The following is a 14,085-nucleotide window of genomic DNA, read 5'->3' as shown; positions in this document are numbered from 1 at the left end:
TCGTCTCTAACTTGGAACCAGATACATCTTAACATGAATCCTATCTTAACATGAATCCTAGAAAATACAGAAGGTAAGTTTAACTAATCTTTTTTAAGTACGCAAATTTAGGATTTTTTTCTAGTATATATACTTAGTTTTATAAATAAAAACTAGGCTTTTGACTGAGGTTAAAAACTTTAAATTGTGAAATTTTTTTTTTTCAAAAAATTTGCGCAATGCGCTTACAATTAAAAAAGAAAAAAAAAACCCCACCAGACCCGGATGTGATTCGAACCCATGACCTCCTAAGGTATAGGTAAGCTCTCAACCACTAGGCTAAGAGCTTCACCACAAATTAACTTTTATTTGGTAAGTTAACTTTTATTTTGTTTATTTATTCATTGTTGGTGGTTTTTATATATTTTATTTACTGTTATATATTGTCATATTATTATTTTTATTTATTTAATAAATTTTGATTCCATTCTATTCTTCAACTTCTAAAATCTCCTTTCAGAGTGATGCTAACAAGATTGCCCTTCTTCTTTGTTGATTATTACTTCATTAAGTAGTTTAATTTTCTGCCCTTCATGCTAACACAAAATTTGAAAATTTAATCATACTGATTTACTAATTAAAGTCATATTATATCATATTTTTCAAACATTAATTATGTTTAAAACGTTTACCAAGTAATTAACACAATTACAAACAAACTATAAAAAGCTCAATAACTAATAACTAAATCTCTCATGTATAAATTAATCACAAAAGATTGCATATCTATTATGTTATTGATACAATTATCGACAAACTTACTTGAAAAGTCCAAAACGTGAAAATCAAACAATAGTCAAACCAACTTCTTCAAATTTTTCGTTATGTAAAAGTAAAATTATTTTGCAAACATTAGGATACAATATTACCATTTTGTATAGTTGAGGTTCTACACTTTCCAAAAAATGACCGGAGCAAATTTAAATCTTATCCTTTTTCAGAAATATAGATTTCTAACCTCAACCAGTGGTTCCGAACAAACTTTGATTGATCCGGCCGGATTGGTCCAGATCTGACAACCTTGAATCTAACATAATAGTTTTTGAAACTTGCTTTTGTAGATAAGTTTTACTTTACATTATTAACTATTAAAATGAACATAGAAATGCATATTAGTAAGTTAGTTGTAAAATGTGACTGACTGAACTATAGAATGTAAAAAGTTGCTGAAATATTAAGTCAGAAGTGATCATTTTCTTGTTCTTCAGTACATCTCTTCCTCTCAGCAACTCCAATAAACAAAAATTTGGAGCAATTAAACATCAAATCTTGAGAAATACCGAGTATGAAGCATAATGCTGTCGAATCAGCCGTTACCGACCTAAACTGCGAGCTTCTGTTTCAGAGTTTGTAGATATGGGAAGATGGAGAAGGCGTGTGATCCGTAGTAGCGCTCGAATATATTGAGTAGCTGATTTATGGTATCCACAGAAGAAGGATCATCCTGAGACAGCTGAATACTTGAAAGCTTAACCAGTTCATATCCAATCACAATGTGTTTTTGGCCATAAAGTATTCCAAGTATCTGCTAGTCATATATGATATATATCAGATACACGTTCATTAGCTCAACACGTTGTCAACACAGATTGTTACACATCATATATACTTAATTTCAACAATAACAAATATTATCTGGGATATAAATATAGCAATCCCCTGAATATGGAGATGTCAAACTTTTAAAACATTTCCCTATATAAATGCCAGAACTTAATACATGCTAAATTAAACAGGTCAGTGACACTTGAATTAAATGGCATACTGATATTGAGTAGATAATGAAACAGGTCCAGAGAAAATTTAAATAGGTATAGCTGAAGATTTAAAAGACTTCCGCTAAATTCCTTTGAACTCTTTTAACTTCTGATCATCATCTTCATGAACTTATTCGTCTGAAAATTATAACTTGTTTTGAGCAGTCTATCAATTAAAAATACTTGTAAATGACTATGTTTATGTATGTAATACCTGTCCGATCCATCCTTTTTATAGGGATTGATATGAGGTTTCTCAACAGCGAATTTGTTACATGATAAAATAATTTATCTATTAAAAGAGTTCAAACGTTCAAAGAATTTCATTGATATGCAAATATGTCAGTTTGAGGACTGACTTCAACATTTTCCAGAATTTGGGATTGAATTGAAATAAAACACATTTGATCTGTTAACTGAGGCAAGAAAATCAAGTTCATATGAACATGAAAGCTTTCATCACATGCAAAATGTTACTATAGTTCTAAAACATGAAAACACATGAGATTTGCGCAAGGAAATGATTAATTTCTTTCAAAATTTCAGTGCAGGTATCTCAGTCAACTCATGCAACTGAAGAAAACGAGAAGGAAAATTTTCATTCTTTCGAAACTAATCTCAAAAAAAATTCAAATAGGACAAAAACAATTTACTCTTAATGACTAATGGATGTCAGAAGCATTGTGCTGCCAATTCATTACCTTTATCGATGCTTTACAATGTTCCATGGCAGATTGGAAGTCTCCCACTATACAAAATGCTTGAGCAATATTGTCATGAGCCTGCAAATGATACATCATAGAAAGTCAAGAATATGCTACCGAACACACACTAAGAATTTTCTGCAGGCTAGATGAAGTGCAGATGAACTGTTTCCACCAAGTGTTAGGCAATTTGCTCATATTTGTCAAAAATCACATTCGACTCCAACAACACATAGACCAAATATTCCCTCAATTAAATAAATAAATAAATCTAGTCTCAATAATGCCATATCTCAAAAACAGAATAAAGTCATGACTGGATAAGCGGAACATACCTCTGCAATGTGCTTGTTATATCTATGCAAAACAGGCCTGAGAGCATCAAGGGCACTTAAAGCATCTGAAAGAATCGTAGTTGGCAATTCTTTTACAATAACTGCATCCTGCAACCTGTTGAAAATTGAAAACACATGTTGTCACAAGTTTATATATTTCAATTACCTAAGTCTATTCTGTAGGTTTTGGTTATGATTAAAGGACACTGTAGTCGAATCATAAAGCCATGGCAAGTAAAATAAAACCATACTTTTTGATATAAACCCATGCTTTCCTCGTGGCTTTATGCAGAGCTTCCAAATTGCAATAAGAACTGCACTTTAGACAATATCCAGCTTGAATTGGTAGAGTCCCATTGCTTAGCTCAAGTGCAAGATTAGCCACATTATTGAGTTCATCAACCTATAATAAATTCACTTTCATTAAGGAAAAGAGAAGAAAAATGACAATATCTAATGATGATGATGAGGAAAAAGGTATTTAGCGGATTTTCTAGAGTCATAAGATATTACTTTTCCCCCTTTAAAAATATTCATGCAATATATTTTTGGAGCGCAATAGCACAACCAAACTTGCAAGATTCACCTAATAATAAGATCGGAATTCCATTGCACAGCAACAACAGTACCTTTAGATGTGGTTCCAAGTTCAGTGTTTCAGGAATTTTGGACAAGTTCTTCAGTTTATATGTTTCAGAGTTAATCAGACAGCTATCGAGGACTACACCATCACAGTTCAGATTGGCACAGTGAAAAGCATTTATAACCATGTCAGATAGATTTAATCCTGAGCAGCCATTACATTGACATCTAAACGAGTACTTATCTTCTAAAAACTTGAGACGGTCTTTACTGTCTGATTGCCCAACCTGTAAAACAGAACTCCACATTCAGCAATATGCCTAACATAATAAAATATCTGTTCCTCAACACAAACAAAAAATCAAATGCAAAAAAGAAGAAAAGATAAGTCAAAACGTCAAAAGCACATGGAAACAACATAAACAAAGAAATGTGCTTGAAAAGGACCTGAGGACAATAGGACAACTCCAGAGGAGAACCTGTCGTTACGAATTCTGTTGTTCGAATACAGAGAGTACGGGAAAGAAAATATGCATGGATATTTGGCTCGCAAGAATGGTTGAACAAACTGCCCACTGTATAAATCGCTTGACCCACTGGAACCTATTAAAGATAACCACCATGTAAGTCTAACATAGACAGGGGAGCTGATTCATTCTCAACTTAGAAAAGGACATAAGGAAATAGGCACTTATTTGCAAATGACTATCATGAACTACTAGGCACCCGGCAAAGAAATAGAGATGAAAAATTAAGAGCATATGAATGAACCTGTTCCACACTACTTGTCGGAGCACTTCCAGTTTGGGAAAAATTCTGAAACTGATCTATTGGGTGGTGAGCATCAACAGATTTCATTCGGACAACTGCCATAGCATTTACTCTAATTTGTGATAAAAGTATGATTGTCTGCATGCAGAGAAGAAAACAGAATTTCAAACTGGAGAATGATTAGATTGCATAACTGAAGATAAACGTCTTGGATCTGAATTAAGAAGTTCATTATGAACCAAGAAGGTCTTGAAGGGTCTATTTTTTGTCAGAAATATAGGAAGAAGAACTAGAAGTCTTTTAAGACATCCCAGAAATTATAAAATTGTTTGGACAGCCTTATTTAGATTCTCAAATCTTCTTGTAGTCATTTTGACTAATTCAAGATAGAGTTGAAAAGGCCATCTAGAAAGCAGGTTAAATGAGGAAATTGATTTTACTGTTATATTAAGTTTCAGTTCTAGACTTGAGTTAAGAAAAATCAAATAAGATTAGAGCGAAGAAATTATCTAGTAAGATTTTTTTTTTTTATCAAATGTTCAATTTGCCAAACAATGACTATCCATAGTATAATCTCTCTACTGTTCTCCTTTTCATGAGAGTTGAGGTGGTTGAGTTGTGAGCCTTTCCCATAGCCTTAAACTATCTTAGGGCACTCATGGTCAACCAAGGGAAGAGAGAGAGAGAGAGTAAACCTGTGATACAGAGACTCCATTAATGGGAATTTCAAAGCCAAAAGAGTTCTGAAGACAGTGTAAGAGTACAATAGCATATATATGTAATTCCATTTTGCTTTCTGGATTGATCTGTGAATAACTGTAAGAAAGATCCTACAATTCAATAAAAAGGAAGTGAATTCCTTATGTAAACAACTATAGTTTACAATAACTATACAGTATATTGTCTGAGACATACCAGGGTTCCCAGAAGGTTAGAGTCCATAGAACCTCTTCTTAGAAATATAGTCTTTGCTATTATTCTACCTGCCAAAACTATATCAGATGGCAATACTGCAGGCCAGTGCACACCACGGCATTCATGTTTATGCTCAAAAAAGCATTCAACGGTTAGTTCAGAGTCAGTAGAAGAAGTGACATCTGCAATATGCTCTTTAACATTTTTGGGAAGGCTATCATCAATTCCTTCTTTCATTTTGTAGTAACTGATTGTCTCCCCACTTGCTAGTGACTGGCAATGCTGGGAGCAGTACAATGGTATAGAACAAGATATACAAGGGACTGTGTCAGTTGGCAATTCATTCAAGCAGTAATGACAGTATTCCTCTCGACAACTCTTCAGTATAATCTGTGAAGGACCATAGAAACTCATTATACAATCAGAGAGCACGTATAGTATATTAAAAACAAATGCATATGCATGGTAGTGTATTAACATTTATAAAACAGCGGACAGAACAAGGGGAATTAAGTCCTGTCTATGTTGTTCACCACTGCATTTCTGTAAGAACTACAGACATGCAATTACATGTTCACAACATATTGTCAAGAAACCAATTGAACCAAAAGCTTAAGCTGATAGTTAAGGCAATTAACAGCTTTTATATTAATCTCTGACAGATTCCAAATGTTGGATCAATCAAGGAATGACATAGAAAATGTTAATCGGAACAGCTTGCGGAGCAGTAATTTTGAGGAATTAAGAATTATTAGTCAAAGTATATGAAAACAGATTGCTATTTTGGTGAAATTTCAATAAATTTAACTAGCTAAAATGGAAGTGCATAAATTAATCTCAGTGAGTTGTAGGTGACATATTTAAGTGTTTTCAGAATGAACCATGAAGAAGAGGTTTACAGAATACATATTAGGTTTCGCTTTAGGTGTTCAATGTGCTGTTAATGGCTGTTTTCATCACAGAACCGTTGTAACAGTAGTTACATTTGTGTTTCAGAAAAACCTATGAGTCAATACGGAAGTCTGAATTCTCTTTACATAAGCATCCTGACTCAATTATGCTTCATTATTATTCCTTTTGGAAAGCAATCAATTGCACGCGTATTCTATGCGATTTGGAGCAGGGTTAGAAGTAATGATTCCTTCACAAAAATATAGGAAAAACTCCCTTACCCATGTTTTCATTGCTATTCGCAATAATTTATAAGCATCTAGTTCTAGTACTACTTCACTTTACAATTCATAGAAGCATGTTCGCTACCCCGTTTTTAAAGTAGCTTTTAAAAGACGATGTCATAAGTTAAAATGATAAGTTACATGAATTTGTTTGGGTGGAGCGAAATTGAGACTTGGAAGGGTGGTACCTGAAACTAATTAAAACTCTTTTCAATTGAGCAATCAAAAAAATCGTGGAGTTTTTCATGCAACTTATTTTGTAGAAACCAACGTTTCCTTACTTTATAAAATCATGAAAAAGAAGGGTTCTTTTGAGTACCAGGGCATAGGGTGTTTCCTTATGGACCAAGGAAGCTTGAGGAATGTCACATGACGAAACCATACCTCTTCCTTTGTCTGCTGTGGTGACACGTGATAACTTTGTTTGTAGTGGCTCATCTGCCATCAAAGATCTATAAACATTTCATTTTCAAACTTGCAACCTAAAACACTAATAATAGAGATTAACGTAGCATATACTGGTAGACCAGAAGCTTGACAGTATGATATCAGTTTGGGGGGAAAATGACATGATCACCGAAGTAATTGATGCAACTACAGGTTCCAATGAAAATACTGAGAAAAGATGAAGTGAAAGATGAAATTCAAATACTGAGAAAAGATGAAAATCTCTTACCGAAGTCACTCAAGATATTCCCAGACCCAGTATGTTGGACCGATCTACTACCCATGCTTTTATATTGGTCTACAATAATCTTCAATTCACTTTCTATTTGTTTCTTTCCACCAAATGACAACTCCACGTTCTTAGCGACATTCAAGTCATGAACTGCATTTTCATAATCACCCAAAGCAGCATTCACCTTGCCCCTCCTGTACCATGCCTACAACATAAGAATGCCATTTCATAATAACCAAAAACTAGTATTGAAAAAGAGATTGCACTTGCATTAGAACCTACTAGTTACTACATGAATACAAATGGATGTTCAACCAGATAAGTAATGACCTCAAGAATTCAAGCAAAGGAGAACATGTGTCAACGAACCATTTAATCCAAAAGCTTAACCTGATAGATAAAGTCCAATAATAGTGTTTACACAAGTTCACTTTACCTTGTGCTGAATTTTCATTAAAAAATGGAGTTGCCACGGTTGGAACCCTAGACACCTCTTGGTCTAGTAGACTCCAATACCATGTCAAGAACCAATTAACCCAAAAGCTTAAGTTGATAGGTAAAGTACAAGAATAATTCTTATCCCTGACAACATGTATTAGAAGGTTCATTCATTGATCCTTTATTTTTCTCCATCACCATTTTTAAAATCATTTCTATCTCCCACTTCCTTTTTTTCATTATGCATGATAATTATAAAAAAAAAAAATAATGCCTCTTTTTTGTAATAAGATTTCAAGGGCCAATGACCAGAGATTTTTAGTTTGAAGATACTTAAACGTGTAGACACCAGTTTTCGCAAGTTTACATGTTGAAGATAAACCCATCAAAAACAGAGAACTTCATATCAAACAATGATGGTAAACACTTCAATCACATAGAGATAGGTAGATGCAAAAGGCATCCTTCCCCTTTGAACCGTATGACAAAAGGAGGGAGTCAAGAATATATAAGACATGCATACTGACCTTCGCATAGCTTGGGAAAATTTGGAGGGCCCGGTTGCAATCCCTTATACTCTCTGTTAGAAGTCCCATTTTCTGTGAACAATAGATGAATTGAAGTTCACTCCGTTCAGTATGGTAGATTAATATAAAGGAAGAAAAAAATACTTCAATCTGCTGATGCATTATTTTCTATTTTGGATCCTTTGGTAATCAGGCCATAGTTAGTTCCAAACCACTTCAATCACAGATCTACTTAGTTAATGGCCAACTACTAGAACTTTTATCAACTTCAATACCATGGTGTATTCTGGTAAAAATTATGGTTTTGCTATTTTGTAGTTGGCTGATAGAATAAAACACATCTGTACAGAACTGCAGGATATACACTTTGTAGCAATTCAAAGGCTTTCTTCATTGAAGACAGTTGTTATTCTAATCCCTTGCAATTAATGATAAAAAGCAGGTACTGTAACTCATATTTGATACCTTTTTATCATTATGCAATCACATCATATTTTCAAGTGTATTTCTTGATTCTCAAATCAGCTTCCGAACCTCAAACTTCTTTGTTTTCCATGGTTTGCTGCAGAGTTCTTTGAGCTCCTAGATCCAAAAGAAGTAACTCTGAGGTATCATTACAACCCCAATTCAAATAACCAATAACACCAGTTTCTTTTCCTTCATGAGTCTCATCCTATTAGTTTTTGGGGCATTGTCTTTTCTTTCGTTAACACCTTGGATATGATATGCAATAAAAGTAATTGATCAGGAACTGCCAACACTTATTTCCAAATTGACTTTGTTCAGGTTTCTCTTTGGTTAATAAGTGTCCAAATTTGTCAAAAGCCGTGTAGCCTTAGAAATTAGAGCAATTATAAGCAATTTCTGCAATATGGAAATAGATAATAAATAGATAAAGAAAATAAAAGGACCCACATGGAATAAAGAGGCTCGATTGAGATATAATATAGCAACCAGATTTTTGTCCATCTCTACATCATCTATGGGAGCAACACGCAATGCCTGTTGGATGGAAGGAGGAAGAAGAATAACACATAGATGCAGCTAGGAGTTAGTCACAAAGTTAGGTTTCTACCCACAGACAATTATAGGAGAAGAAACTTGAATAAGCAACCAAAGACAAGATTATAAGAGCACTGTCCGCACTTAAAGACCCTCTAGAAGTTCCTGCACACACCAAAAGGGAAGCAGAAAAATCGCAGCGCTAGATAATAGTTTACAATCTTAATCTTTCAAATTGCAGTCTCTTCCCCATCCAAATGCTCTCTAATACAGCAAAAAGTAAAATAAATAAATTATAATTCCAGTGTATCGCCTAAAAAAATATTGGCCACCGCACCTTGAAATCTTCATCCTGATTTTGAATTCCAGTAGCCACCATCCCCCCACCTCTAATCCCAAAACTCACCAACAATTTGTTGATAAAAGAAGAAAATTTATCAAGACATAGTGTGTAATGTACGATATGATACCTCACTCACTGCATAAAAAAACAGAATAAGTCGAAAAGAGGACATATAGCAACGCCCTCAAGTCACCCTCTAAACCTCCTGAAGAAGAAATCATAATAAAACCAGAAGACCTACATCACCCAATTACAAGTATGGATAAAAATTCATTGAGATTTCTTCTAAATTGGTTAATCTTTATTGCAGCAAAAACTGCATATTTGTTCTCGCCCCTGCACATACTTAAAAAACAACTCAACAACTAATTTATCTTATGCGGCTCCTTGAAATTTCCATATTCAAAAGGATTTTCCAGGTATAAAACATAATATTAAATGAGTACACAATTGGAATATAAAATTGAAAATCAATAGTGCAACAACAAGAGTCAAGAAACACAGAATTATCCACCACAATATTTACCTGGGAATAGCAAGCCAAAGCTGTATCATAATCTCCACTTGTATAGCATTTATTTGCCTTTTGCTTCAATTCCATAGTTGCATCCTTATTCTTAGCACAAAGGCCAGCTTCAGGATCTGTCAAATCTCTAATCATCTAAAACGAAAGAAGTAAAAGAAAAGGTATACCATTTGTAAACTCTGAAAACAAGGACTATGTCCCCTCCAGGAAAATTAACAAGAAAATAAGAACATAATAAGTATCATATGATATTTACTTGGTAAAATTGTGACAAGTTCGTGAGAAAGTTCAGAAGCGAAGAAGATGTCGATTGAAGATCATCTGCATTGCTATTTGCCACTATGCCTTTTAGACTGTCCGGAATAACAGACTTTAGCTTCTCCATTATATGAAATTTTTTATAAAAGGATATATTATGCAGGATCTGTATGGACTCCTGAAAATTGAGTTACGACATCAGATATTGATTTTGTAAACACAAAATTTTCAGACAATAAAGGTACTACTGCTAATATAAATGCTATGAAGAGTTTTGTGAAAATAGAAATTACCATCACAAACATCATTAAGATAACTTGTTCATTAAATCAAAAAGTTAACAGATTATCAGCATGACATGTATCAATCAAAAATAAAAATATCTATTGATGACAAAGACCTAGGTTCATCAATCCACTCCATTTGCAAAAGGAACAAACAGGACTAGTTGGTTGCTTTCTTCCCATATTCAATCAGCAAATGAATCAGTACCAACAGAGCACATAAAGAATAAGAAAAGAAGAAAGAGCCAGGTGCATTAGGAATAATTCATTATTTAATTCCTGATTAACTTTTTTCATTTTTTTTATTATTTATCCAACAGTATTGTAAGGAGGTTTTTATATTTACCTTGACCATATTTATCAACTTTCCATACCAAACAACAACAAACACCGCCTGTACCATACCACTATCACAGCCACCCATACACTCACCTATAAACTTAACAGTTATTGCCACCGTGCAACCACCCTTACCCTTCAGTATGTTGCTGTTAGTGTACTACCTAATCACATATCAAATTACCAACGACATTGGATTGGCACCAGAGCACCAATTTAGTGATTTCTTCTTCGGGCTTATACCACCCCTGCCATCTTGCCATTACTTCCGGGACCACTAGCATCTTAATCGTTGTTGTCAAACCCAGCCAGTCAAACCGGGATAACCAGTGACTGGCTGCAAGGCCAGGCCAATTAACCCTTATTATCCCATTTTAACTGACAATGGCTTACAACCCAACCAGGAAGACACATTGAAAGGGTTTAATTTTTCTTACAGAATATTTGTTGTGATCCAAGCATATCATGTATCAAAATTAGGCCATATCATATTTCAAATATACCTTATAGATTTTATTGTAGAATCAAGCTGTTGTCAATTTGAAGTACTTAACATAAAAACTTGTTGAATCTGCCTCAAAATATAAAAACTATTTCTTATTGCTTTTTGTTAACCGTTAACACATTCAGGATATTGGTTTCCTCAGTAATAGCTATGCTACATAGATGTGTATTTCACCTCATGTTAAGATATCTGACTAGTTGTTAACTTAATGTCACCTAAATAAAATTTATATAGGAAACCAAGGAAATTAAAGCGGCATTCTATATTATTTCATAAAGTCATGTACCAAGAATTAGTTTTATACCCAAACCTCATGCATACAACTTCCAAGTTGAAACCAAGGGATTTTAATGTAATATTTACTAGATGAAAGATGTACATTCGGCGAATAAACAAGTAAATCTTTGACAAATCTGCAAAAGATAAAAGAAGCAGCTAATTTATCCTTTTCATTTGAAATTAAAGCCTATAAATCCCATAAAAATTCGATGACTATAAGACCAAGTTTGTTAACGTTTTGGATAAATACATTTGGTTTGAGCATCATCAACACCTAAAAAATATTACATGGCATATGCACCAGTTCAACACCTGAGTTCCACTTGAAGTATACAGAGAACAGAGAATCCTATCAATTACAGTACATGTGTGAAATTAAAGCATTCAGCATTTAACTTTTTTGAGATGTTCATGATATACATTTTATGAATCATTCTTCTTTCCAACAGTTCGTCATTACTAGTATCTCTAAACAAGAGTAAAATGAACTTTGCTGAAGATTTAAGAAAGTAATCAATCAATTGAAGTCAAATTCCCACTATTGATAGCAACAACTGAAAAATAGCTAGTGGAGAGAGTATCATTATGTTATTCAAGAGTTAAAGAAGCTCGAGAAAGAGAGCAAGAGAGAGCACCTTCGCCAATTGAAGGTCGGTAAAAGGAGTATCGCCGGTCTTTGCCCTGATGTCAAGGCGGAGCTGTTTGTCACTCACTAGCGGTCATTGTACAGGGAGGGAGTGTCGCCGGTCTTTGCCCTATGCGCACCGTTTATTAAGGCTTTGAGGGGTAAATTACCATCCATGACCCCTCAATTTGTATTTACTTTCAATGTAACACTGAATTTAATTCTTAAGGTTATAGCCACTTAACTTTACACTTTTTTTTTAATATCGATTATTTTGACGAGTTGGTTAAAAATAAATGGCCATCAGTATTAAAAAAATATAAATTTAATAGTCATATCATTAAAAATTGAACTTCAATTTTTACGATGTTAAAATGGGTAGAGTTGAATGAATGGACGGTTTTAGAGAGAAATATTTAAAGTTTTATCTAGGTTGGTTTTCCTATTAGAATAAAAATAAAAGACTTACTCACTAAGGTATTGATTGGATGGAGGGTTCCAGAGAGAAATATTTAAAGGTAAATTACATTCATGGTCACTAAATTTTGTTTCTTTTAATGGTATGGTCATAAAACTTTAAAATGTAACATAAAAGTCATTTAATTTTATACTTTTTTACATGTATGGTCACTCAACTTCTCAAAATGACAGTTGACAACCTCAAAATAAATAATTTCAAGAATTAATGATATTCTAAACAATTTTAATTTTTTTTAAAAATCATTTTGAAGTAATTTAGGTGTTATTTGGTTAAGAGATGGAATAAATTTTTTAAAGCGAAAGTTCAAAAAATGATGATTTTGAAAAATAAAAAAAATATGATTTCATGGTTTATATCGTTATGAACAGCTTTAATTCTTGAATATTTTCATTTTAAGATCGTTAAAAGTGAGTCTAAGGAGTTAGTTAAAGTTTAGTGATTACGGATGTTAAAAAATGTAAAGTTAAATAGCTTTTATGTTAACCTATGAAATTTAGTGGTTATACAAAGCAAAGTTTAATGGCTATGAATGTAAATTACCCAAATATTTAGAATGATCAAGAACAAAATTTCTTATTTACCCTTGCAAACTTTTCCCTACAACCTTTCATCTAATAAGTGGATCCAAACAGAAAAAGGGTTATGCTTTTGCACTTCTTTTTTTTTATAAAAAAGCCATATTTCATTCCATAGAATCACAAATTACAGATAAAACTTCCCACTCATATAGGCTATAGCCAGTATAAGAACCACAAAGGGAAGAAAATAGACTATAAAGAGCAAAAAAAAGACTACAAAGAGCAGTAAAAAGACTACAAGGAGCAATAAAAACCATAAAGGGTACAAATACAACAAAATAGAAATCATATACTCCTCGGAAGTCGAATCACATCGAAAAATAGCTGGAATCCATTCTTCATCATCTAGCCTCTTACGGACATTCGCATCTGAGTCTTTTCTTTTTTTGCAACCACGCAGATCTATAGATCTGCGGACAAGATGAACCTTTTCCGCTCTTGCTAATACCGAAAAAAAAGAATAAACGATAAAAGTATAGCTAACAGGTATATATCTGACGGAAAAGAGATTCGAGAAAGTATATGGACTTCAAACTAGGAATAAAAGATAAAATTGAAGCTAAAAAAACAAAGACTAAAACATAAATGGGATGAGGAAGAAGGAAGACAAGCTTCCTTCTTCCTCCTTTAAGGGAACCTGAACAAAGAAGGAAGCGAGACGGTGACGGTGGCGGAAAGTTGGAGAAGAAGAGTAAATGGGAAGAAGAAAGTGTAGACACCTATATGCTTTTGCACTTCTAAACTAGGTTTGGTTCATGTATTGAAATAAAATAAATATTACAAAAGAATATATGAAAAATAATAAAATAGTTATTCTTTAAAAATAACTATTCTTATATTTAGCTGATAGAATGAAATAAAATAAAATATCTAGTTTTATAATCTAAAATGATAATATTAGTCTCAAGTGCAATTTCTTATTTATTTTAAATTTAAATATTAC

At 33.2% G+C, this 14,085-nt stretch overlaps 1 protein-coding gene across 4 annotated transcripts; it reads right to left on the bottom strand.

Annotated features, from left to right (window-relative positions):
* Positions 1-834: 834 nt before the first annotated feature.
* LOC136200987 (uncharacterized) lies at positions 835-12,229 on the bottom strand. 4 transcript variants are annotated; one of them, XM_065991504.1, is made up of 16 exons: positions 12,094-12,229; positions 10,050-10,229; positions 9,794-9,928; positions 8,838-8,924; positions 7,923-7,994; positions 6,955-7,162; positions 6,598-6,716; positions 5,104-5,493; positions 4,884-5,018; positions 4,189-4,326; positions 3,865-4,020; positions 3,465-3,704; positions 3,087-3,238; positions 2,836-2,950; positions 2,498-2,578; positions 835-1,564 (listed from the first exon to the last, which is right to left on the bottom strand). In XM_065991504.1, exons 2-16 carry the CDS (start codon positions 10,176-10,178, stop codon positions 1,361-1,363), a joined length of 2,361 nt encoding a protein of 786 aa, XP_065847576.1. In that variant the 5' UTR covers positions 10,179-10,229; positions 12,094-12,229; the 3' UTR covers positions 835-1,360. The 4 variants fall into 4 exon arrangements, with proteins under 4 accessions (XP_065847576.1, XP_065847577.1, XP_065847579.1 ...); XM_065991505.1 differs by lacking the exon at positions 12,094-12,229 and having other exon boundaries at positions 9,794-9,909; positions 10,050-10,167; XM_065991507.1 differs by lacking the exons at positions 9,794-9,928; positions 10,050-10,229; positions 12,094-12,229 and having other exon boundaries at positions 6,955-7,151; positions 8,838-8,868.
* Positions 12,230-14,085: the final 1,856 nt, after the last annotated feature.

The sequence above is a fragment of the Euphorbia lathyris genome, chromosome 7, assembly GCF_963576675.1.
Source record: "Euphorbia lathyris chromosome 7, ddEupLath1.1, whole genome shotgun sequence".
NCBI classification, from domain to species: Eukaryota; Viridiplantae; Streptophyta; class Magnoliopsida; order Malpighiales; family Euphorbiaceae; genus Euphorbia; species Euphorbia lathyris.
Note: the sequence above shows the minus strand (reverse complement) of the source record. Positions and strands in the feature narration are given on the sequence as shown.